The sequence below is a fragment of the Lonchura striata genome, chromosome 22, assembly GCF_046129695.1.
Source record: "Lonchura striata isolate bLonStr1 chromosome 22, bLonStr1.mat, whole genome shotgun sequence".
NCBI classification, from domain to species: domain Eukaryota; kingdom Metazoa; phylum Chordata; class Aves; order Passeriformes; family Estrildidae; genus Lonchura; species Lonchura striata.
Genome location: NC_134624.1, coordinates 3,704,344 through 3,726,547, shown reverse-complemented (window position 1 = coordinate 3,726,547; position 22,204 = coordinate 3,704,344). Strand labels below are relative to the sequence as shown.

At 46.8% G+C, this 22,204-nt stretch overlaps 1 protein-coding gene across 6 annotated transcripts in view; it reads left to right on the top strand.

Moving 5' to 3' along the window:
- Window positions 1-22,204, top strand: part of CACNA1B (calcium voltage-gated channel subunit alpha1 B) — a 273,337-nt gene that overhangs the window by 238,618 nt on the left and 12,515 nt on the right. For all 6 annotated transcript variants that reach the window (XM_077787824.1, XM_077787825.1, XM_077787823.1 and 3 more), the window contains 11 exons: window positions 963-1,083; window positions 4,057-4,186; window positions 4,777-4,836; window positions 5,564-5,670; window positions 13,529-13,625; window positions 16,288-16,448; window positions 17,475-17,612; window positions 18,437-18,638; window positions 20,221-20,385; window positions 21,352-21,462; window positions 21,628-21,711. In XM_077787824.1, the coding sequence (XP_077643950.1) occupies window positions 963-1,083; window positions 4,057-4,186; window positions 4,777-4,836; window positions 5,564-5,670; window positions 13,529-13,625; window positions 16,288-16,448; window positions 17,475-17,612; window positions 18,437-18,638; window positions 20,221-20,385; window positions 21,352-21,462; window positions 21,628-21,711 (1,376 nt within the window). The remainder of the gene's footprint in view (window positions 1-962; window positions 1,084-4,056; window positions 4,187-4,776; window positions 4,837-5,563; window positions 5,671-13,528; window positions 13,626-16,287; window positions 16,449-17,474; window positions 17,613-18,436; window positions 18,639-20,220; window positions 20,386-21,351; window positions 21,463-21,627; window positions 21,712-22,204) is intronic.

Sequence of the window (22,204 nt, the reverse complement as noted above, 5' to 3'; positions counted from 1 at the left end):
TTGCAATGCTGAGTTCCTGTCAATCACAATTTATCAGCCTCTCCCTTTCTTGGCCCTTTCCTCTGGATCTGACTGGAGATCCAATAAGCAGTTTATTGAACATGTCACTCAAACACAAAGAAATGTCATTTTCTTGCAAAATAAAATAAAAAGTAATAACAGCCCTTCACTGAATGCATTCCAAAGGGTGGGATTGTTGGACTTCAGGTCCTGGGAATTGATGCAAGAGCCGTTATATTTGTCTAAGAAGAGAATTTGCAGCATAAAATGTTACCCAGCTCATAGATGGGAAGTTATCTTCAGTAAATTATCCCATAAACCCCCTGCAAGTAAAGTCAGGGTGGGAACTGGAGAATTTCCAACCTTTGGGAGGGAGGCTGGGAACAGTCTCAGAGAAGGAGATCCCAAAACCTGCTGCAGGATGGAGCTGCTCTCCTTGGCACGTGGGGAACTCTGACCAAACCGAGGTGCACGATGCAGGCACAGCTCCGGGGGTCTAAGATGTCCTTTCCACATCTCTTTTCCTATTTCTGGGAAGTTCAGCAGTCTCAGTCCCCAGATTATTAAACCTCACCCCCATGAATCTGCTCTTTTATGTGTTCCAAAGCCAGTTGTGCTCCTGCTCCGTGGGAGCAAACACCAAATTACAAGGCTGCTCAGACTTCCTTTTGATTTTCTTTGAAGGATCCTGAGCTGATCCCTCTCCCTAAGCATTTGTGCTCTTTGGGATGGGTTTTCCAGCCCCAGTTTGGCAGCTCTGGGATAAATCAGCTCATGGTTTCATTTCCTGGCTGTTCCTGCTCATGGCTCACTGGCAGTGGAGGGGCAGAGCGATAACAGTGATTGTTCATCCCATTTCATCAGCACTTCCCGAGGCTCTTTGCTCTCCCAGCTGCACTCTTTCCATTGAGGATCCATTTTTAACCCTCTCCTTTGTGTTCTCCCTGAATTCCCATTTCCAGTGAACAACGTGGAGTTTGAGAGCAAGCCAGAGGAGAAGAAAGACGTCGATGACTTGACGAAGAATGGGCCTAAACCAATCCTGCCTTACAGTTCCATGTTCATCCTCAGCCCCACAAATCCGTAAGTTCCTGTAACACCAATTATAAGTTCCAGGTGCTTCAAAGCAGTAACATGAGTGGGATTTTCATCTCTGAAAACACACTGGGACATGAAACAAAAGCTTATTTCTGTGGGCTGGATGCTGTTGATCAGTTAGTTTTCCTGGGGTGATAAATTATCAGCACAGGGAAAAGAAAATGCTTTGGGCAGACCTTGCTGATTTAGATCCCAAAAAGTGGGAGCACAGGTACTGTTGGGAAAAGATTTCATCAGGAGTAAGAGGTTGAGGACTGTTTGGATAGCAGCAAATTCCTGCATGTTCCTCAGCTGGAATTCCTGTTCTTTCCACAAAATGGCTTTGCATCACTGCAAACTTTGAACTTCTGGGAAAACCTGGATATTTTTTATTTGCCAAGGCTGGGAGTGAGATCTGCTGGGATTGGGGCATTTCTTCTCCTTCAGGCAGCGCTGCCTCCTGGGGAGCTTTGGACTCAAACCTGAGAATTCTGAATCTGTTCCTGTGCAGAGCTGCAGGGGAGAGGGGTTGGAATTATTGTGGCATGAAGGGCTTTGAGTCAGTTTGAGCATTTTAAGGGAGGGTGTTTGGAACTTCTGGAGATCCCCTTGGAGCAGAGGTTTCTCTCTAGCTCAGGTGAACCTGTACTTCTCAGAATTTCTCTCTGCCCAGATACCAAAGGGGAGCTCAGGCCCTTCTTTGGCAGCTGGATTTAAGGGAAGGATGAGTTCTCCTCCTGATGCTGGGGGCTGTGACATCCTGGGCAGTCCTGGAGCAAAACAAGCTCTGGGTTCTTAGATTTTACAACCAAAAAGCCCCTGTGGTACCCCTGGACCCTGGGCAGGCTGAACAGCATCCCAGAATCCCAGAATCTCCTGGCTGAGCTGTGAGGGACTCACCAGGATCATTGATCTGGCTCCTGGCCCTGCACAGACACCCCAACAATCCCATCCTGGCCATCCCAGATTGTCCAAACACTCCTGGAGCTCTGGCAGCCTCAGGACCATGACCTGGGATGCCAAATTAGGATTTATGGAGTTTGGCCTCTGTCTGGATGGATAAGGAGATGGTATTTCCCTAATATTTGGTCTTTTTGCTGTGAAGTGACCACCAAAAATGTGCTGGGAAAGATCAGCCAAGGCAGCATTGCTGGGTGGGGAGTGAGGGGTGCTGAGCCCAGGGCTCTGAGCTGAGGGCTGGGCTGGGCAGGCAGAGAAGCAGCAAAATTTCCTTGATTTCCATGGCTCCTTCTTTTCTCTCCCCTCATCCCAGTTAGGACCTTCTGAGCCTCAGAGTCCAGCATCTGGATGTTCTTTCAGTTGCTTTGTTGTTTCAGCTTCCTCCAGCTTTCACTTCCTCCCAGGAAAAAAAGCTGTGCTGAAGAACCATTGGAAAAACAAAGTTCACTGGCAGAAAAAGCGTGTTACAAGCAAGCCAAGGGGGAATAACAAGACAAAGCCCAAAGTGCAGGGATGTCAGCAGCTTGTTGGTCCTCCTCTGGGCAAGGTGCAGAGCCAGCTGCATCCCCCCAGGTGTTCTGGCTGCTGGGAGCAGAGCTGAGAGCCCTTTCTGGGGTCAGAAGCTTTTCCCACTCCAGTGCTGCCATCTCCCTTCCAAGCCCTGCTGGGGATCCATGACCCGGGTGCTGCCAGAGGGGAAAACAGTTCAGGGAAGCAGAAATAAATTCCTTTTGTCCCCAAGTGCCAGCACCCTCTTGGAGCACGCAGGGCTGTGAAGTGATTTCTCAAGCCCCACTGGCGGTTCACAAATGCTCCCACATCTCACTGCTGGTTATGAATGATGAGGAGCTAAAAATAGGGGTTTGTTATTGCTTTGATGAATTGAGTTTGATGCAGGAATTATGGCTACAAATGTTATTGGAAATGTTGCCTTTCACTTCTGTGGCTTCTCGGGGCACGGAGATGATCATCTTCTCCTGGCAGATTGAAAACCACAGTTAAGGGGTCCACAAAAGCACTTTTCTCCAGGTTATTTTCTATCACATTTGATTCCCTGGTATTTGTAACTCTTTTCCACTCTGAATCCATTAGCAAGCCAAAGAAAAGGAGTATGTAAGTAGATGTGAAAAATAGACTTTAATTCCAACTGTTCAGATATTTGCTTAGAGAAAATGGGATAGAGGAGCCGAAATACATTCTCAGATAACAAAGTTGTTGGCAAGTTAAATCTATAATTTGATTCTCAGGCTAAGTCCTTTATTCAGCTGACAAATATGGTGCAAATGCAGAGCTCAGTGTGCAATTAAGGATTTGGGAATTGTGGTCAGAAGGAATTATTAGCTGCAATTTGTGAAGAGTTTTGGATTGCTGAGAAATGGGAGCATTTGCCGTTTTCCTCGGACACAATTTGTGAATAAAAAGATTAGGTGGAAGTAATCAAATCTATTCCTGTAAAGTATTTGTGCTGTAAAGTGTGAGTTGGAGTAAAGTGCAGGCAGAGGGAGATTGGTGGGAGGATCACTCAGAGCCACAAAGGCAGATTGAGCTGAGAGTCTCAGCATTTTAAAGGGATTAGTTGACACTAAAAGGATTTCAAACCTTGTTTTGAGCTCACAGGGCGTTAACCTGGCAGTTCAGAGGGAGAAGGATGGGGGAGTGCCATAAACATAATTTGTAGAATTGAGTGTGAATGCTTGAAAGCTCTCAGTGCTCTTTTTGACAGATGGGTAGAGAGATAAATAGATAGGGAAATAAATAGATAGGGAGATAAATAGATGAAGAGATAAAGATATGAATGGATGTTGTTTCTTTGCAGAGGGAGCAGAGATCAGTGCAAAGATGCTGAACTCCCTTATTTAACTGTCACCACAGATCCGCTGCGAACTGGAATTTAAAGCCTGGTTTTTAATTTCCTTCCCATGATTACAGCAGGAATCCCAGAGGTGCTGCTCCTGCTGGGTTTGTGCCAGTCTGTGCCTCTGCCAGCCCCGTGACCCCTCCTGTGCTCCTGTCCCACAGGATCCGGCGCCTGTTCCACTACATCGTCAACCTGCGCTACTTCGAGATGGTGATCCTGATCGTCATCGCCCTCAGCAGCATCGCCCTGGCTGCAGAGGACCCTGTCCAAGCTGAGTCTCCCAGGAACGATGTGAGTGCCACCCAAAATTCCCAGAATTCAGGTGCTTTGCTCCTCCCAGCTCCCGCATGGCTGTTCCCATCTCCGCAGGGTAACGCACGGTGCTGGCGATGCAGAATTAGAGGTGAACACACCCCAGTTAGTTTTGTTTTCTGCCAAAATGCTCCAATTCCTGTCCCTTTCTGCTGCTTCAACCACATCTGAGCTTGAGAGCTTGGAAATCAGGGGCTGTGTGGCTGATGTGGCTTTGGTGGAGGGGCTGCCAAGCTGGCACCTCATTCCACATTGGGAGAGGCTGGATCCTTAGGAAAGGATGTTCAAACATTTCAATTTGAAATACCCCTTTTTGCCTTGGTAAACCTGCCAGAAATGCAGGTGCATTGGAGCCAGCCTTGGGTGCAGTGTGGCAAGGACTGGGAAAATGCTGCTTTAAATCAGTTAATTCAGGCTTGTGCCTAAATAATCTGAAAGTCTCCCAGCAGCTGATTTTTGTCCATCCCAGCAGACAGACCATTGCTGGATGAGGTATTTTACTCCTTGCTCATGTGCTGGTTATTTCAGTATGTGGCCTTCCATAACACACATTTCCCCTTCCCACTTAGGCTCTGAAATACCTGGATTATATATTTACAGGAGTCTTCACCTTTGAGATGGTGATTAAGGTAAGAACTTTTCCAAGCAGAAAGATTCACTTCCTCTTTCAGATTTATTTGTGAGAAGCTGGAGCGGGACAGAGGTGGGGAGGATGGAGAGCTTGAAGTTGGGAAAGCTCTCCTAGCTTCAAACTCATATTTTATGGAGGAAAACCAGGATATCTTTAGGAGCTGTGGCTGTGTAAGAGGATAAGAACTGGGAAGAAACGAGCTGACAGACCGTGCTGAGACACTCCTGATTCTTCCCTTTTCCTTGGGCGCTGAGCAGGAATTTTAATAACCACTGATTCTTGGTTTGTCATGTTTCAAAAAGCTGAGAATTTATCTTTTTACTCAGTAGGGTGACAGGTTTTGCCAGGACTGTGGGGCAGTAACTTCCCAGAGAGCACAATTCCATAAGATCAGGATTCAGTGTTGGGGTAAGGCAGGAGTTGGGTTTTCCTGTCAGAGCAAGATACAAAAGAGATACAGAATAAAATCAGGATTAATGCACGTGTGTGGAAAAAAATCCTAGGGAGCAGTGAGAGCTCTCATTTCTACAGCTTTTGGTTGTGGTTTGTTGATTTGAGATTCATTTTTGGGAGAGTTTTCCTGCCTGTTAGAGAGGAGCAGCTTGGATGAGTATCTCAGCAATTTGTGAAGGTGCTTTAATCCAGAACCTTCTCCTGCCCCTTGGCAGGGTGGATTTGGGCCATGTTTTATTAAAACTCTTCCTTTTTCTGGGTTTTCTCTGCAGATGATTGATTTGGGGCTGCTGCTCCACCCTGGCTCCTACTTCCGTGACCTGTGGAACATCCTGGACTTCATTGTGGTCAGTGGGGCCTTGGTGGCTTTTGCCTTCTCGTAAGTTCATTTTCCTCCTCCTCCCAAATCCCAGGGAATAGATGACAGAGGGGGCAGGAGGCTGGCACAGGGACAGTGGCTGTGTGATGTTCGTGGCTCCATTTCTCAGTGAAATGTTCCGTTCCTGCCCTTTTCCCTCTCGTAGCTAGCGGGCAGGGGATGGGAAGAAAAGAATAAACCCAATTAAATTTGTGTTGTGGAATCTCGTGAAAATCCTCCCAGCTTTAGGCTGAGTCCATTCACTGCTCATTCACACACAAGCCAGGATTTTTGTGACTCTTTGGCCAATTCTTTTCAGGAACTCACCGTAACACTTTGTGGCAGTCCAGTGTCTCCAGTCAGTGACTGTGAGAATCGCTCTCATTTTGAGAAAACAGTTCAAGAAATCAGTTGATAACTCCGTGAACTCTTGGCAAACCCTTATTTCCAGAGTTGTGGATATTTATTCTGGTTCACAAACCTTTGCTATTTCTCTCCTTTTCTCTCCTCTCTCTGTACTTCCACTGAGTTTCACTCTTAGTGCTCCCTCCCCCAAACCCAGATCTGTATTTATGTCTTTAAATAATACCCCACCTTCTTCTTTCATGTCATGGAGGATTTTGAGCAACAAACACGGAGAAATAACTCCTTAAAAATTAAGATTAGCTTCTCATCCGAGCTTTTTTCCTTGGAAGCAACCAGAGGAAGAGCAATGCAGCTCCTTCCAACCTTCAGGAACTGAGCTGGAGAATGGAAAGAAATTTTCCACTCGGATTGTTGTTTGCAAATCCTTTCCTGAGAAACACTGGGAGACACCTGGAACAGGCAGCGGGACTTGACCGGTTTAATCTTCTGCTAAATTAGCCCCGAGTAATTAGGGGAATATTCATCAGCCCCGAACTCCCCAGTTTGTGACACCGTGATTAGAGGAGAGGAAATTGTTTCACTTGCTAAAGAGAATTAGCAGCTAATGAGAAAAGCATCCACCTTTGTCAGGGAGCCTCGAGTGTGACTGGGCTGCTTTAGAGTGGCAGAAATTTTTCTTAGCAGAGCCAAATCCCTGCTCCTCCCTTAGCTCTGCACAAAAAATGCACAAAATGTTGCTTTCCTGGTAAAATGTTCCTCAGCAATTTTTTGTTTTCTGAGCTGTCAAAACTCCTCTTGAGGCTGCGAGATTTGTGGTTTAGCTCTGCTTTTCTTCAGTGCAAATGCAAATAAATACAAATATGAATGTAAATACAAATACAAATACAAATGCAAATGCAAATACAAATACATACAAATAAATACAAATAAACCCTCCAAGTTAAATTAACCAAAAAGTGGATGGAGAGAATCGATATTTTAAGTGTGATTTTTGGCGATATTGAAAGCTGGGCTGTGCCTGATCCTTCACCAAATTAGTCAGGTATTGGAGAAAATCATACCCAACATAATGTTTGCAAAGGAATGCTCTTTAAACATTTTGTCCCTCATTAAAAATCAGATTTTTTGAGGTGCTGACTGCTCTGTCCTAAGCAAAATTATATTGGTGAATGTCCTGCTCACTTAAAATTTAATATTCAAAACCAAGGTGCTTTTTAAGCTTGACTAGACATGTGTGGGGTTTTATTTCCCTGCACATGAAATGTATCTGTGGAACATCTTTCAGAATTTGATTTACTTAAGCCAGACTGAGTTAATAAAAAATTTAACTAAAGAAAGCCATGTAACAACATTAGAATTCAACAAAGCTCCTCTGAATTGAAGAGAGGTAGAGAAGTAAAATAATCACATAAAACAACACAACCCAAAGTCTGGATTTCCCTGAGAATTTCCCTTTTCCATCAGGAATTCAAACTTCCAAGCCTGGTGGGGAAAGGGGCATTTTGGGAACCCTTCAGAGCAGCTCCCTGTGCTGTGAGAACAAACCTCAGGCTCTGCCTTTAAAACATCTTCACTTTGAACACCATTTTCTTTTGAGGGAGATTTTCCTTGCTCGAGTTATGGATTAAAATGAATAATTTTTAATCTTTCTGAGGCTTTTCATGCTCAGGTTTTCTTCTATTGCTCATGTTGGGCCATGAATATCTAACAGCACCTCATCAGCCTCTAAATAAATTACTTTTACATCCCCTGCCTGTGCTTTATAATAGGTGCCCCAAGCTGCTTTTATTTTCCACTGTGAGTGAGTCTTGAGCAGGGTTTTACAGCCAGGGACTGCATAAACCCTGCCTAGTTACTGTCTCCCAGATTAAAGTCAGACAAGCTTATTTGTGTGACTCAGGAAAATTTGAATTTCTTCTGTGATTTTTCTGCTTTCTGTAAGCCCTGCTCCCCATCCCCCTCCCAGTAGGCAGCATCCAATCCAGGGAATGCCTGCAGCCTCCCTGCTGGAGCCCAAAAGCAGGAAAATCAGTCATTCCTAGGAAATTACTTTCCCCAAACAATTCTGAGTCCTGACAGGGTAGAGAGCCATGATTTATGCCCAGCTCCTGGTTTGGTTAAACCAGATGGACACTCAGAGCCAGCTGAATGTTGATAATCCCAAAAAGGAGCTCCTGGAGTCTCTTTGTTGTTCAATCAGTTGGATTTTTCCAGCGAATCCTACAGCCCTGTCACCCTCCTCAGTGTCACTAAAAATGGGATTTGATGTGGCTGTCACCACTTTGTTTGCAAGAACTCACAACTACCACGTGCAAGGTGGGATTTAATTCATGTTTTTGGCCTCCTTGTTGTCCACTGACGGTGATGTGAACCAACTTCTTGCTGAATTAACCCATCCCTAAAAACCTGGGAATAACAGAGCTCCCTGAAACGCTCCCATCTGGAATATTGCAGCAGCCTGTGTTAATTTAAGCATTTGAGATGGTATCAGTCACTGGTACAAGATTGATAAAATACAGCTCTCAAAGCAGCTATGGGTTTTCTTTCTGCCTGCAGCTCTTTAGTAGCAGCTCTGTGGTTAGAAAAATAAAAAATAAATTTCTAACAACACCCCTGGGGATATGCTGGGAACAATAATATGATGCTGATAATAATAAACTAATGTCTTCCATTTAGGAAAGCATTTCAAAGAGAAATCCCTTTCTTTTTCCGCAGATAAACATGCCATAAACACCCAGACACATTTGAGTCCTTAGGGAAACAGAAGCAAACAAAAGAAACATGGAAACTTGTCACCAAAATCTCTCAGCCCCAGGTGCAAAATGTACTTGGGAGGAACAGCTGAGGGAGAGCAGCAAAGATTTGGCCTGGAAAAATTTGGAACAGAGATGCCCAGAATTTTGAGATGCTCTTGGAGAAAAACAAATAGTTGAGGTTATCCCATGCAAAGTGGGAGAGATGTGGAGGTGTTTTTCCCAGTGGAAGGGCTGATCCAGCAGGGAATGTGGGATTTCTGTGCAGAGCCCTCCCTTCCCCGCTGGTTTATCCTGTGGGGCTGCCGGGAGTGGGCCAGGGGCTGGGGGATCTCTCTGATGTTTCTGTTTGTCATTGACTCTGCTCTTTCTTTGTCTTCTCCTCGCTGGAATCTCTCTCTAGGAGTTTCATGGGGTAATATGTTCTTCCTGTCTCTTGCTGCTCTGTTTTGCCTGTCCAACCTGTGTCCACACACTTTGCCACTGTGGAGACAACCCAGCCATGTTCCACCCATCCCATCGACCCCTCTGTCCCTTTACTGCTCATTATCCAGTGAAATGTATTATTTTTCCTCATCCATCCTGATTGTCCTTCAGCAGAGATAGCAGCAGACTAGAAATCCAAGCCAGAGAGTCAAAAATCCACATGGAAATATATCTGTACCAGAAAGATTTGAGGGGCTGCCTCAGTGGGCATTGAAGGCTGAGGTACAATTCATGGAAATCTTAATAACCAGGTTTAAAGAAGCAGTTTGAGTCTCTTTTGGAGGATTCCACCTCCAAACAGCCAAGCTGGGAGCTCCAGGACTGATTGAGTGTAGCGTGGGCAATGTGACCCAGCCGGGATCCAGGCTCTGATACTGGGGAAAGTCTCTGCCATGGGAGCTTTTTGCAGGGGTGATTTGTGAAGAAGGAGGTTCCAAAAATTGTATTTAACCCTGTGCAAGTGGCGGTTTTGCTGTGAGTGCAGAGGCAGGGTGGGAGGCAGAGCCGTGTCCTCTATCCCCACATTCCAGGAGCTCCAGGGGGATCCTCCACAGAAAGAAGGATGCCAAATAAAGCCTTTGATGGGATCCAGGAAATTTGGTACTTGGTTCTTTCTTCTCTCTAGGAAAGCAGAGGATTTAGGGCAGGAAAAGGATGGCTTTGTGCATGGGCAGGGTGGGGTGACCTCATTTACTCTTCCAGGGAAGAATTCACCCTGCCAGGAGGATTCCAGGCAATCACAGAAGGCAGAGGCTCCACCTCACCCTGAATTTTTGATGCCCTGACTCTGAGAAGTGCATGTCACCTGAAATCAGAGCTGCTGGCAGCAGCAACAGGAACAAGCAGCTTCCATTTGAAAGAACCATTAAATTTTTAAAGGTTCCTTTATTTATTAAAGGGAGAAAAGGCTCTGCAAAGCTGTTTTAAAATATTTTTAATGTTTTAAATAAACAGGCAGCAAACTGGCACAGAAAACAACAACAAAACAGCACTGGCCTAATGCACCCAAAATTGATCTAATGCAATTTTTTTTGTGGTATTATCTTTTTTTCTTTTTCTTTCTTTCTTTTTTTTTTTTTCTGTCTGCCTTTATCCTATACTTTTCTTTAGCTCTTATTCAAGATTCAACTCTCCTGAATGTTGCAGTTGTTATTCTGCAGTCAATTAAAACCTTGTTCTTCCATGGCAATTTATTTTTGTTGTGAGGAATATTCAGGTCAGATGTGTGCTTGGATACACCTTTTGACTAAATCCCAGCTCCATCTGGACCTTTTATTTTCTGAGACATCTGGCTTTGTATGGAAGCAGGGGAAAAAACACCAATATTGGCAGAGAGGGTTTTTAAAAACACCCAAACCCAGCCCTGAGGGTTTTAGTTGACAGAAGAGTTGCAGAGGATCCTTTTAATTAAAATTCAATTTGCATCACCCTGGGTCAGAGCACCAGGAAAAGCTTTTCCTGTAGTAGGGACCTTACTGTGACAAGAAATAGGATTTTTTTTTTTTTCCTCAGGATTCTTTATATGGCTCAGAACATAAATCCCATTAAGATTTAATTGGCTCACGCTCTTTATTTGCTTAAGTGCCTGAATGGAAAAAAATCAGTCAGCCCTTCTTAGTGTCCTCTGCTGAGGCAGAAGGAATTCCGTGTGACTGGAGCTGTCTGCCCTCCACCTCTGAGCTCACTCATCCGCACCCCTCCCATTCCAGGGAAAAGCAGGAGCCAGGATTTGCTCTGCCCCACGTCTCTTTAACCTCCCTGGAAATATTAAATCCACAGAAACTCTTGCTTCAGGCGTGGAGCCCGCCCTGGGAGAGCAGAGCAGGGAAATGGTCTCTGTGTTTGCACGAGGCCTCGTTAGTGCAGTTGTTAATTGGCACAAGAGCAGTGTGGTCCGTTCGGGTCTCCAGGTGTCAGGAGAAAGCACCACAGAAACCAGACCATTCTGGGGTTCTGAGTGAGCCCAGGAGAGCAGAGCTGAGCTGGGCTGGGCTGGGGGTGTGACGTGCTCAGCAGGAGCGTGCCTGTGGCTGGGATGGAGCAGAGCTCTGGGCTCCGTGTCCCCGTGTCCCACCCCTTCCCTGTCCTGCTGCCCCAAATGCCACCCTGAAGGGTCTGCCCTTGGCTCCTGCCCTCCCCAGCTCCCACCTCCCCTGGCTTTCCCCAGGAGCAGTGCAGGATTGGCCTGGCAGAGGGGAGAGGTGCAGGGAGCAGAGGGGGCAGCCCAGGGGATGGGCATGGGGTGGCCCCAGCCCTGGGGACAGGTGGCATTTGCTGTGGCATCTCCTTGGCCATGACCCATTTCTTCTTTTGCTTCTCTTCTGCCATTCCCATCCTCCTGGAGAGGCTGAACAAACTGTTCTGCAGCCAGGGCACTGCTGAGAGTCACAGTGGGGAGCTGCAGGTCAGCTGGTGGCTCTGGTGACACCGAGGTGACCATGGCAGGGACAGTGAGCTGAAAGCAAATCTGCAAAGCCAAGCCTAGGCCAGACCTTCAGCCCTGCTGAAACCTGACAAGAAAGGCAGAAAAAACTCTGCTGGCAGTGCCTGTTTCATCTAGAGCAGATCAAAGATCTCTAATGAGAATCAAATATTATTTTAAAAAATATTTAATAGTTGTTTTGAGGCTTTAAATTGGTCTTATTGATCTGGGAGTAAATCCAATGCCTGGGTTTAGAGCCATGTCAGTGATGAGGGTCCAGCTGGGATGGATTAAAATGGTCCTGAAACAGCCCTGGAGGATGAGAGAGGGAGAAGATAGGGACCTGTCCATCCTGTTCCCCCTCTCCCCCACTTCGACTAAATCTTGTGGAAAGGAAATTTCTCCTCAAGTTGTACATCCCTGGGATACAACCCACAGCCCTCCAAAAATTCCTGTGTCTCCCTCTTACTGCATTTCCAGACAACTGCAATGCCTGGTAATGGGACAAAGGGACTGGAGCTGAGGCAGGGGTGTGGGTTTGGGTTGGAGGTTCTGGTCCAGGTTACTGTTGAGTAGTACGGGGTTAGGAGTGAATTCTTCACCCTTTGGAAGTGGATGGATTTCCAAAAAGACCCTTTCCAGGCTCAGCCAGCCACAAAACTGGGTGACTTCCTCCACTCTTGGTGCTCCTCCCTCAGCACAGGATGTAGGGCAGGGTGGGGGAAGCTTTGCAGTCCTTCCCAAACCTCCATGGGTCTCTCGGGCCTCTCGTACTTCCATTATTTCCCTCTTGGGAGAAGAGGAGAGTTCAGCAGCTTGCAGAGCACAGAATAGGTGTGTCAGCATCTGTCTCACACGTTCTTCATTCCCACCTGTGTTCCCTCAGCGCAGTCCCAGACCCAAATCTCCAGCCATGAATAAAACTCTGTTCCAGATTTCCATCCCATTTTCCACTCCATATGAAACAAAGGGAATGTCGTTGTTTTGCCGTGGGGTTGGGAGAAGATGTACCTGTTGTCTTCTTGTGTTCCTTTATTTTGGAAGTGCACGAGGAAAGGAACTCTGTCCTTCCCCTCAAACCCCTCTTGATGTTAACAAGAGGAATGTTCTCGACCTTGCACTCGGTTTTAATAAAACCTAAACCCCAAATGTGATTGACAGCACCTGCATGCCTGAGTGGGGAGCTGCCCCAGCACTGTTCCAGGCATGTAATATATTGCCATATTACATGTTCCTGCATGGGATTGGTGGCATGTCCTCCATGGGAGACTCAGGGATGAGGGAACAGGCTCTGACCCCCAGGAGAGCTCTGTCCCTCACCAGGAAGGCTCCCAAACCCTCTTGGCACAATGTTCCTGCCAGAGAAGTGCACGGAGAAACACCCCCTGCCTCATCCAGAAACAACCCCTGCCTCATCCAGCTGGGAGGGAAGAGCCTCCTGTGGCTTTGTCCCTTCTCCTGCCGGGAATGGGATGGAGGAGCTGAGCCTCCTGTCCCGGTGCTGCTGCCCTGGCTGGGAGCGTTGTCCAGGTGTGGAGTGGGGGCAGGAAGGTCCCCACGTCCTGGTAAGTGGCTGAGAGGTGACAAAGCCTGGCCAGCCCGTGTGGCTGAGCCCTGCCAGGACCCTGTCCTGCCCCAGCCTTCTCCTCTGTGCTGCTGGAGACATCCCAGGTGAGGTTGGGTCATCCTGCCTGCAGCCCTGGTGAGGATGGACACACAACCTGTCAAAACATCCCCAAACCCAACCAGTTCCACCACCAAAGCCACCCTGGATACCCACAAATATCCCAGTGAGTGGCCTGGGGAGCAAACGATTCCCTCTGTTGTTCTTGTGCCTTTTTCTCCCTTGCAGAGGAACCAAAGGCAAGGACATCAACACCATCAAGTCCCTGCGAGTCCTGCGCGTGCTCAGGCCTCTGAAGACCATTAAACGTCTGCCAAAACTAAAGGTTAGAAAATAACCCAAATTTTTCCTTCTCTGGAGGTTTCTGGCTGATCTGAGTGGAAGCTGGTGGACTCCACTTAATCCAAGTTGTTTCTGTTGCTTTTATTTCATTGCAATGAATCTTTTTGCCAGATGAGCACAAGCAGCTGGGCAGGTGTTGAGCAAATGTCAAACACTGGGGTGCTTCTGCAAACATCGTGGATAATGTTGGGGATTCTTGTCCTGAAAGAAAATTTTAAAAATAAAAAGATTTTTTTATTTATACCTGAAAATAAAACCTCTACAAATAGAAAAAAACACACAATTAAATTAAATTACAGTTCATAAGTGGGATGGTCTTTGATGTGATAAAGGAGAAAATGGGGTTGGAAGGGTTTGGCTTTCCCTAGAGAATTTAACATGAATATTGCAAGGTTTTCCACAGGCTGTCCAAAGATATTTGTCATTGCTATGGAAGCAGCTTTAATTTATTCATCTTTCTATTAAAGAATCCATAGTACAGGGGTTTATCCCTAGAGCACAGATCTAAAAACTAAAATAAATTTAATTGCCTGTGATTACTCATCTAGCACCAACAGTCTGAGGTACAGCCAGGCCCTGCAAAGAGAGAATGGAAGGAGTTAACAAAACCCAGTAATTTCTGAGGTTTAGGGACTCCTCAATACCTCTTGTGGGCTGTTCTCTGTGAGAGCTGGAGAAAAAAACCAATATTTTGGAAGGGTGAAAATGTGTTTGACAATTCCTGTTTTCACATCAAAATAAGGGTCAGCTGTTCTGTAGATTTGCTTTTGTCTGAGCCTACTATTCATGCTTAAATAATTTTAGTTTTATGCTCACTAAATTCATCTAAAAAGGAGCATTAATGTTGAAGCATGTAGAAATTTTATGTAGGATTTCTGGGCTGATCAGAGGGATTTCCATCAGGATTTCTGGGCCAATCAGAGATATTTCCATCAGGATTTCTGGGTTGATCAGAGGGATTTCCATCAGGATTCCTGGGTTGCTGTCTTGGTTTGAAAAGCCAAGTATCTGCTAAGGAGAGCAGGAGCCTCTCTTGAAATGGAAAATGTAAACCCCCTCCTTCGGAATTATAATAATTTTGAAATTAAGAGGCTCTCAGGTAAAGATATAGGAGTAAGAATAACAGTTCTTCAATAGGAAAATTAAAAATGCAGGAGTAAAAAACAACACTTCCAGAGCCAGAACAGGCCCTGACACCCTGTGGCTCAGCCCTCCTGCAGTGCCAGCTGTGCTTCTGCTGGAGCAGGATCCTGCACAAGGGGGGAGTTTTCCTCTGGAGCTCCAGGGCTGGGGGAGATGGGCCTGGGCTCCTCTGGGAATGCAGGGGGAAGGAAGCTGCTCCTCTGGGAATGCAGGGGGAAGAAAGCTGCTCCTCTGGGAATGCAGGGGGAAGGAAGCTGCTCCTCTGGGAATGCAGGGGGAAGAAAGCTGCTCCTCTGGGAATGCAGGGGGCAAAGGCTGCTGTGCTGTTCCCAGGTCAGATTGGATCCAGGTAGGAATGCTTGGCTCCTCCCCTGGGTGGAGCATCTCGCAGTGGGATGATGGAATTTTCTCAGCCATGCAGGGACACTCAGTGGCCATGGACAGCAGATTCCTCCCCTCACCTCTCTCCTGGAGGGAGGATGGTTGCTGGAAGAGATAAAGAAAACTGCCCCACCTGGTTTTAAGGGCTGACCCATTACCAGAAGATAACAGTACAATACACACCTCTAGCCACTCTCACATTTACAACCTAAGGCAGTTGCATCAGGAGTAATTCTGTGAAGGATTCACTTCCATTCAGAGGAACAGAAGCAGGATTGTACAAACCCTGTGCTCAGTCAGGGACTGCTTAATTTCTGGTTTTATGAGAAACTTCTGACTAAAATGAAACTGCAAATTACTTGTAATGAATCAGGGCCTCATACCCACGTAGGAAATGGATTTGAGGAGTTCTTTGCAGGGAGTTTGGGAATGCACATGCTGACTACATTAGTCACACCTCATTTTGACAGACAGCTCTCTAGAAAAATATTTATTCAAAGCATTTGGTTGTTTTGTTTCTGGTATTTTTTCCTTATTATTCCAACAGTTGTTACGCAGCCACTGGAATTAAAATCAAAATAAGTGCAATTTTAATTTAATAATGAAATGTTGGCTCAGGACTAATATTGTCTTGACAAGCTGTGATTGTCTTTATAAATGTTATGAGCAGCATCAGAAAATTCAGTGTCACAGCCGAAGTTGTGGATAAAGCAGGAGATAAAGGAAGCTGGAGTTATTTCTCACAGCTCTGGGAAGTGTTTGGGGAGCAAAAATCCATTGAAGCATCCATGGGTGGTGGGATGGGTAATGAGTCCCAGAGGAGAGAGATTTAGGTGGGATATTGGGAAGGAATTGTTCCCTGTGAGGGAGGTGAGAGACCCTGGCACAGGTGTCCAGAGCAGCTGTGGCTGCCCCTGGATCCCTGGAAGTGTCCAAGGCCAGACTGGATGGGGCTTGGAGCAGCCTGGGGCAGTGGAAGGTGGGAGCAAGATGATCTTCAAGGTCCCTTCCAGCCCAAACACTTCTGTCATTCCCTGAGTGTGGTTAAATTGTGGTGCCAAGATTTTGCATGAACTTTTCCTTTCTTCCCACCCCTTGACCTTGTCCTCCTGCACCCTCAGGCTGTCTTTGACTGCGTGGTGAACTCCCTGAAGAATGTCCTCAACATCCTCATTGTTTACATGCTCTTCATGTTCATCTTCGCTGTCATCGCTGTGCAGCTCTTCAAGGGCCGCTTCTTCTACTGCACAGACGAGTCCAAGGAGCTGGAGAAGGACTGCAGGTACAGCTGGGAGCAGGGGATGTGGCAGGGAGCAGTTTCCTCCAGCTCCCCAGGCTGGCCCAAAGTCAGGGATTTGCTGAATGGGAAGAGTCTCCTGTAAATAACAGCAATAATTCAGCTCAGGTACCCCGGAGGTGAATTTTTTCTTCTTTTTCTTTAACAGCTGTGTAATTCCTGGCTCTGATATTCAGGATACAGGGGAGGCAGCTTCTTTCCTGGGAAAGCTGAGTGTGATGTTTGAGAAGGGATTGTGATAGTGTGACTCCTCTTTCCACCTGTTGCCTCCATTCTTAGAGCTCTTATCAATTAGAAAAACACACTGAATAAATAATCAGGAGCGTGGGACGTTAAAGAGCTACTAATTAGCGAGGAGAGGGACAAGATGAGAATATCTTAAAAGCCCTGTCATGCTTTGTCCTTCCCAGCAGGCTGGCAAGGTGTGTGCATCTCATTAGCTTTATTCTTGGCACCCAAAGCACCTCCTCAGCACTGCCCTGCTCTGCCCGTCCCTCTCCTGCAGGGCTCGTCCCTGCTGGGGTCCTAGAGGCCATCACTGCAGTTCTTCCTTGGAAAAATGCAGCTAAATTATGGGAAGGAATGTGAAATTACAGAGTGGGGTAGATTGGAGAGGGTTCTCCACATGCCAGGTCCCTCAAAGAGGGACACATTTAGGAATTAGATCCAACCCTGCAGTAGGAGGCAGAGATGTTTCCCCATCAAGCAGAAGTTTTCTGTGGAGTCAGACAATTGAGGGGCAGGCATGGTGTTAATGGCTGGCTTTGCCTAATGAATTAATGAATCCCCTGATTAAAATCTTTCATTTTCAGACTTAAAGTCCAGTTCCCATGGCCAGAGCTGGCTCAAAAATTGGCCTTTATTTCTGTCATGGACTTTGAGGGAGTCCCTTTGTCTTTAACCCACAGCACAGTCTGGACTGTGCTGCTGGGGCTTTCCAATACTCCTGAGTGCTAAGAAATGCCTAATCTAATTTAATTCTCTCATTGGCTCCAAATCTCTTTTTCCTAGGGGTCAGTACCTCGATTATGAAAAAAATGAGGTGGAGGCACAGCCCAGGGAATGGAAAAAATATGAGTTCCACTATGACAACGTGCTCTGGGCTCTGCTCACGCTCTTCACCGTGTCCACAGGGGAAGGGTGGCCAACGTGAGTAAACGGCACAGGCAGGGGCTGATGGTGCAGGTAAAGCAGGTCCCCAGAGCTCTGAGGGACAGCAGGTGACCTGGGAAATGAGAAAAGTCTTTTATCAGCTAAGTTTTGTGTGATTATTGTGTGAACCAGCAGGCAGAGCTCTGCGTTTTCCTTGGTGCTCTCCCGATCTTGCACAGGGATGCTCAGAAAGTTTTCAATTCTTGCTTCAGGCTTTTGGACTCACACACCTTTCTCAGGGGTAAAACTGATAATGGAAATGGTAGAAAATGCAGGGGGAAAACTGTTGTGAGCTCTGCTGAAAGTCTGCTGGGCATGACAGACCCCAAATGACGTTTCCTGTTCAGCACATGACTTTATTTTGGCACACGTGGAGTGCAGTGTGTGGCCAGGGCTTCTCCACCTCCACGTTTGATTCTTTCATAAAATAAAGACTAAAACAGTATCATCTCCCTTTTCCAGTCCCTCACTGTGGTCCCCTACTTGGATGTCATCAACACCTCTCTTTTCCCACTCTTGCTCCATCCCTGTTGACCAGAGAAGAGAAGCCAGATCCAGCTGGATCCTCTCCCCTTTGGGAGATCAGGGGGGATCGGTGGATCTGGGCACAGCAAATCTCCACCATTCTGCAAAATGGTGACAACAAAGGGTTTCCCTAAAAATATCCTCAAGGAAAACTTCTTCCCAGCCTCATGGATGGGAGCAAGCTTCTCTTGAGCATATGTGGAAAACCCTGCATGTGAGGGAGTGATTCTCAGAGGGTCCTTGGTGCTTCCCAGGGATTGTGTTGACCTTTCCTCTCTCTTTGCATTTGCTTGCAGTGTGCTGAAGCACTCGGTGGATGCCACCTACGAGGAACAGGGGCCCAGCCCTGGCTACCGGATGGAAATGTCCATCTTTTACGTGGTCTATTTTGTTGTCTTCCCTTTTTTCTTTGTCAACATCTTTGTGGCGTTAATCATCATCACCTTCCAGGAGCAAGGAGATAAAGTGATGTCAGAGTGCAGCCTTGAGAAAAACGAGGTACCAACCTCTTCTGACTCCAGAGTTGGTGTTCCAGGGGCTTAGAGCACCTGGATACTGGTGGAAGGCCACTCCCCGTTCCCCCTGTGCTGGGAGGACTGGAGAGCAGTGGTTATTGGAGGGTGTGTGGTGTAGAGTGAAATGAGTGGCTGTTTCAGCTTTCGCATTAAAAAAAAACAAAACAGGGAGAGCTCCCAAATGCTTCCTGTTGGGAGCCACTGCCACACATCCCCCTGGACCAGACCAAAGTGAGGATGGTGAGGCCCTGGCACACCTGGTGAGGCCCTGGCACAGGCTGCCCACAGAGCTTCCCATCCCTGGCAGTGTCTAGGGCCAGGTTGGACACTGGGGCTTGGAGCAGCCTGGGACAGTGGAAGGTGTCCCTGCCATGGGATGGGCTTTAAGATCCTCTCCAGCCCAAACCATTCCATGATTTTATGTTTGCTCATGTTTGGAGGAGTAGAAAGAGGCAAACCTTGAGGCCAGACCTCACAAGCCAAACTGAGGTTGAACTGCTGTGGCTGCTCAGAGGAAAACTCTCCAGGCTGGTTTTGTGCCTGGCTGGGATTTTTCCTCCTGGCAGCAGCCAAAAGGAGATGCCTTGACAAGTGTGTAAGACCAGTGTAGAAGAAGCTGTGAGGCTTTTCTTTAAAGCCCCCAAAAATACCCTTGTTTTCCACTCAGGGACCTCCTGAGCTGTTTTTTCTTTAGTTACTGGCATCTGTGTATCTTCCTGCCGTGGGTGTATCCAGTTTCCTTCTCAATCCATGCAGATTTTTAGCATCTGCAGCATCCTTCCTCCAGGGTCCCACAGTCTCAATGACCTCTTTTGGGAAGAACCATCTCTTTTCATATATTTTGAAACTTGAACCTGATTTTTGATGAAAAGAGATGAAATTTTAAGTGATTTTTAATTAGTTTCTTGTTTGTCTAAATGAAAAAAGTCCAAAATAAAGCAGAATATAGAGAGCTTTACCCATGTTACTTTCCAACTGAGCAGAAAGTGATTTCAGACTTGCAATTCTTATGTCAATTCAAAACGCTCCAGAATCAAAAACTCTTGTAGAAAGCAATTTTTATCATAGTTTTATATTCATAATAAAGTGAACAGAAATAGCCAGTGAAGGGGAACTCTTGAGAGTTGCCCCAAGTGCTTTTGGTGGATTGTTTATTGGTAAATTCAGTTCTCATTTTATGAAATATTCTGAGCTGTTCAGGTATTGTTGTGTGTGAGGACACATCTGAGTTCCACAATACTTTTTATAAACCACAAATAACATCTTTACCAATCCCCTGGTTCCTGCAATCGCCCATCAGGAGGAATTGGAAGTGTTTTTAGAAGTGAGAAGGGATCAAGACCGAGCAGGAGCTGGGCTCTCATAGGATGTGGTAGGACTGCAAGGGGCATAGGGTAAATATTCCAGGAAAATTGATCAGGATTTGGGGATCCTGTGCTGCATTTTCAGGAACAGTCAGTACTCACTTGGTGTAAATGCTCTGCTCGCTCTCCCAACCACATTGTGATGGATAAAGACTTCCAGCCCTTTTTGTGGCATCTTTTCATCCCCTTTTTGTTTTGTAGAGGGCCTGCATAGACTTTGCCATAAGTGCCAAGCCCCTGACCCGCTACATGCCTCAGAACAAGCAATCCTTCCAGTACAAGATGTGGAAATTCGTGGTGTCCCCTCCCTTTGAGTATTTTATCATGGTCATGATTGCTCTCAACACCATCGTCCTCATGATGAAGGTGAGTGGGATCTCCCTGAATCTTGGAATTTTGGGCTGTTGGCTGGAGAGACTCTGAGAGCTGTGGGGTCTCAGCAGAGCAGCCAGCACTCCCCGTGTGCCTGGTGGGATTCCTTTGGCTCCCGAGGGAGGTGGATTAGCTGGGATGAGATCCCACCAGTGGGGTTCCCTGCAGAGTGGTGGTTGGGCTCAGCCCCTTTGCTGTGTGAACATGGGATGGGAGCTGGGATCTGCAGGTCCTGATCTCCAGCCCAGCCCGAGCTTTCTCCTGCAGAGCAGGGTCTTGGGGCTGCTCAAAGTCCAGTCAGGCTATGGAAATTCAAACTGAAACAGAGTAGGTCTAAATGGGATATTGGGAAGGAATCCTTCCCTGGGAGGGTGGGCAGGCCCTGGCACAGGGTGCCCAGAGCAGCTGGGGCTGCCCCTGGATCCCTGGCAGTGCCCAAGGCCAGGCTGGACAGGGCTGGGAGCAGCCTGGGACAGTGGAAGGTGTCCCTGCCTGTGACAGAAGGTGGACTGGCTGATGTTTAAAATCCCTTCCAACCTAAACCACCCCATGATTCTGTGAAATTACTCAACTTTGGAACAGCATCAGGCTCCTGGGATGTGATCCAGAGTGGGGGAAGAGACACAGGTGGATGATGTCCCCTCCTATCTCTTGCCTGTCTTTGCAGTCAAGGGGTCCCCATATTCTTAGTGGAAGAAACAGTTCTGCACTTGTCCTCTGGGTTTGAAAATGCCCTTTGTCCCTCCTGGTCCATGCTGTACTTACAGGGAGGTGTCCCTCAGCAACAGTATCCACTGCTGGGAATATTCCAGCTGCCCCCTCAGTATGGCATGGAGCAAGAGAGACAGGAATAATTGTGTTGTAACCCCAAATCCCACTTAAAGTGAGCACAGAATCCTGACAAAAATGAGCAGGAATCAGTGATCTTCCAGTAACAGCCTTTCTTCCATCCCACTTTAGTTCTATGATGCTCCAGAAGCATACGAAGAAATGCTGAAATGCCTGAATATTGTGTTTACATCCATGTTTTCCATGGAATGTGTGCTGAAGATCATTGCCTTTGGTGTGCTGGTAGGTGCCTTCCCCGTTCCCTTCCACCTCTTTCCTCTCTCGATGAAATGCTCGCGTCTCGTGATGTGAGTTTAAAACCAAGCAAACAAAAACCCCCTGACCTGTGCTGGCAAAAAGAAAATAACCCCTGGATCCTTCTATTCCCCTTGTGTTCTCGTTTGGCAGAATTATTTCCGAGATGCCTGGAATGTCTTTGATTTTGTAACAGTGTTGGGAAGTATTACTGATATTTTAGTAACAGAGATTGCGGTAAGTACAGTTTGCTCAATTTATTTCATTTATAAAAAAAGCTGTGCCCTGTCAAGACACTGAACCTTCTCCCTACCAGTCTTATTCCCTGGAGCTGCCACTGGGAGTCATGATGGCCTTGGCTGACCTGTTCCATGAGTTCTGCTTTTCCATGGAGCTGAGCACAGCTGTCTGCCCCAAAGAGGGAAGGCTCTGATGAGAAGCACAGTGCTCATGACTCTGCCAGGAAGCAGCTCCCTCTCTCCTGCAGCAAACAACTCTATCCCCGGGCCTTTTCTGCCTATTCATGGAAAAATCCTGCTGAATTTAGAGAGGGAAAAGACCAAAGGGATTCTGCTGTGTTCATGTTTTAACATAATGGGAGGTTTTTTGCAGGGCATATGTCTGACCCTCGGGGTTCCTGCCCAGTCTGGGTCACGGGGCAGGGTGAGGGTGAAAGCAAGTGACAGGGACACAGGGAAGGGAAGAGGTGAAGAGTCTGGACTGGGGGAGT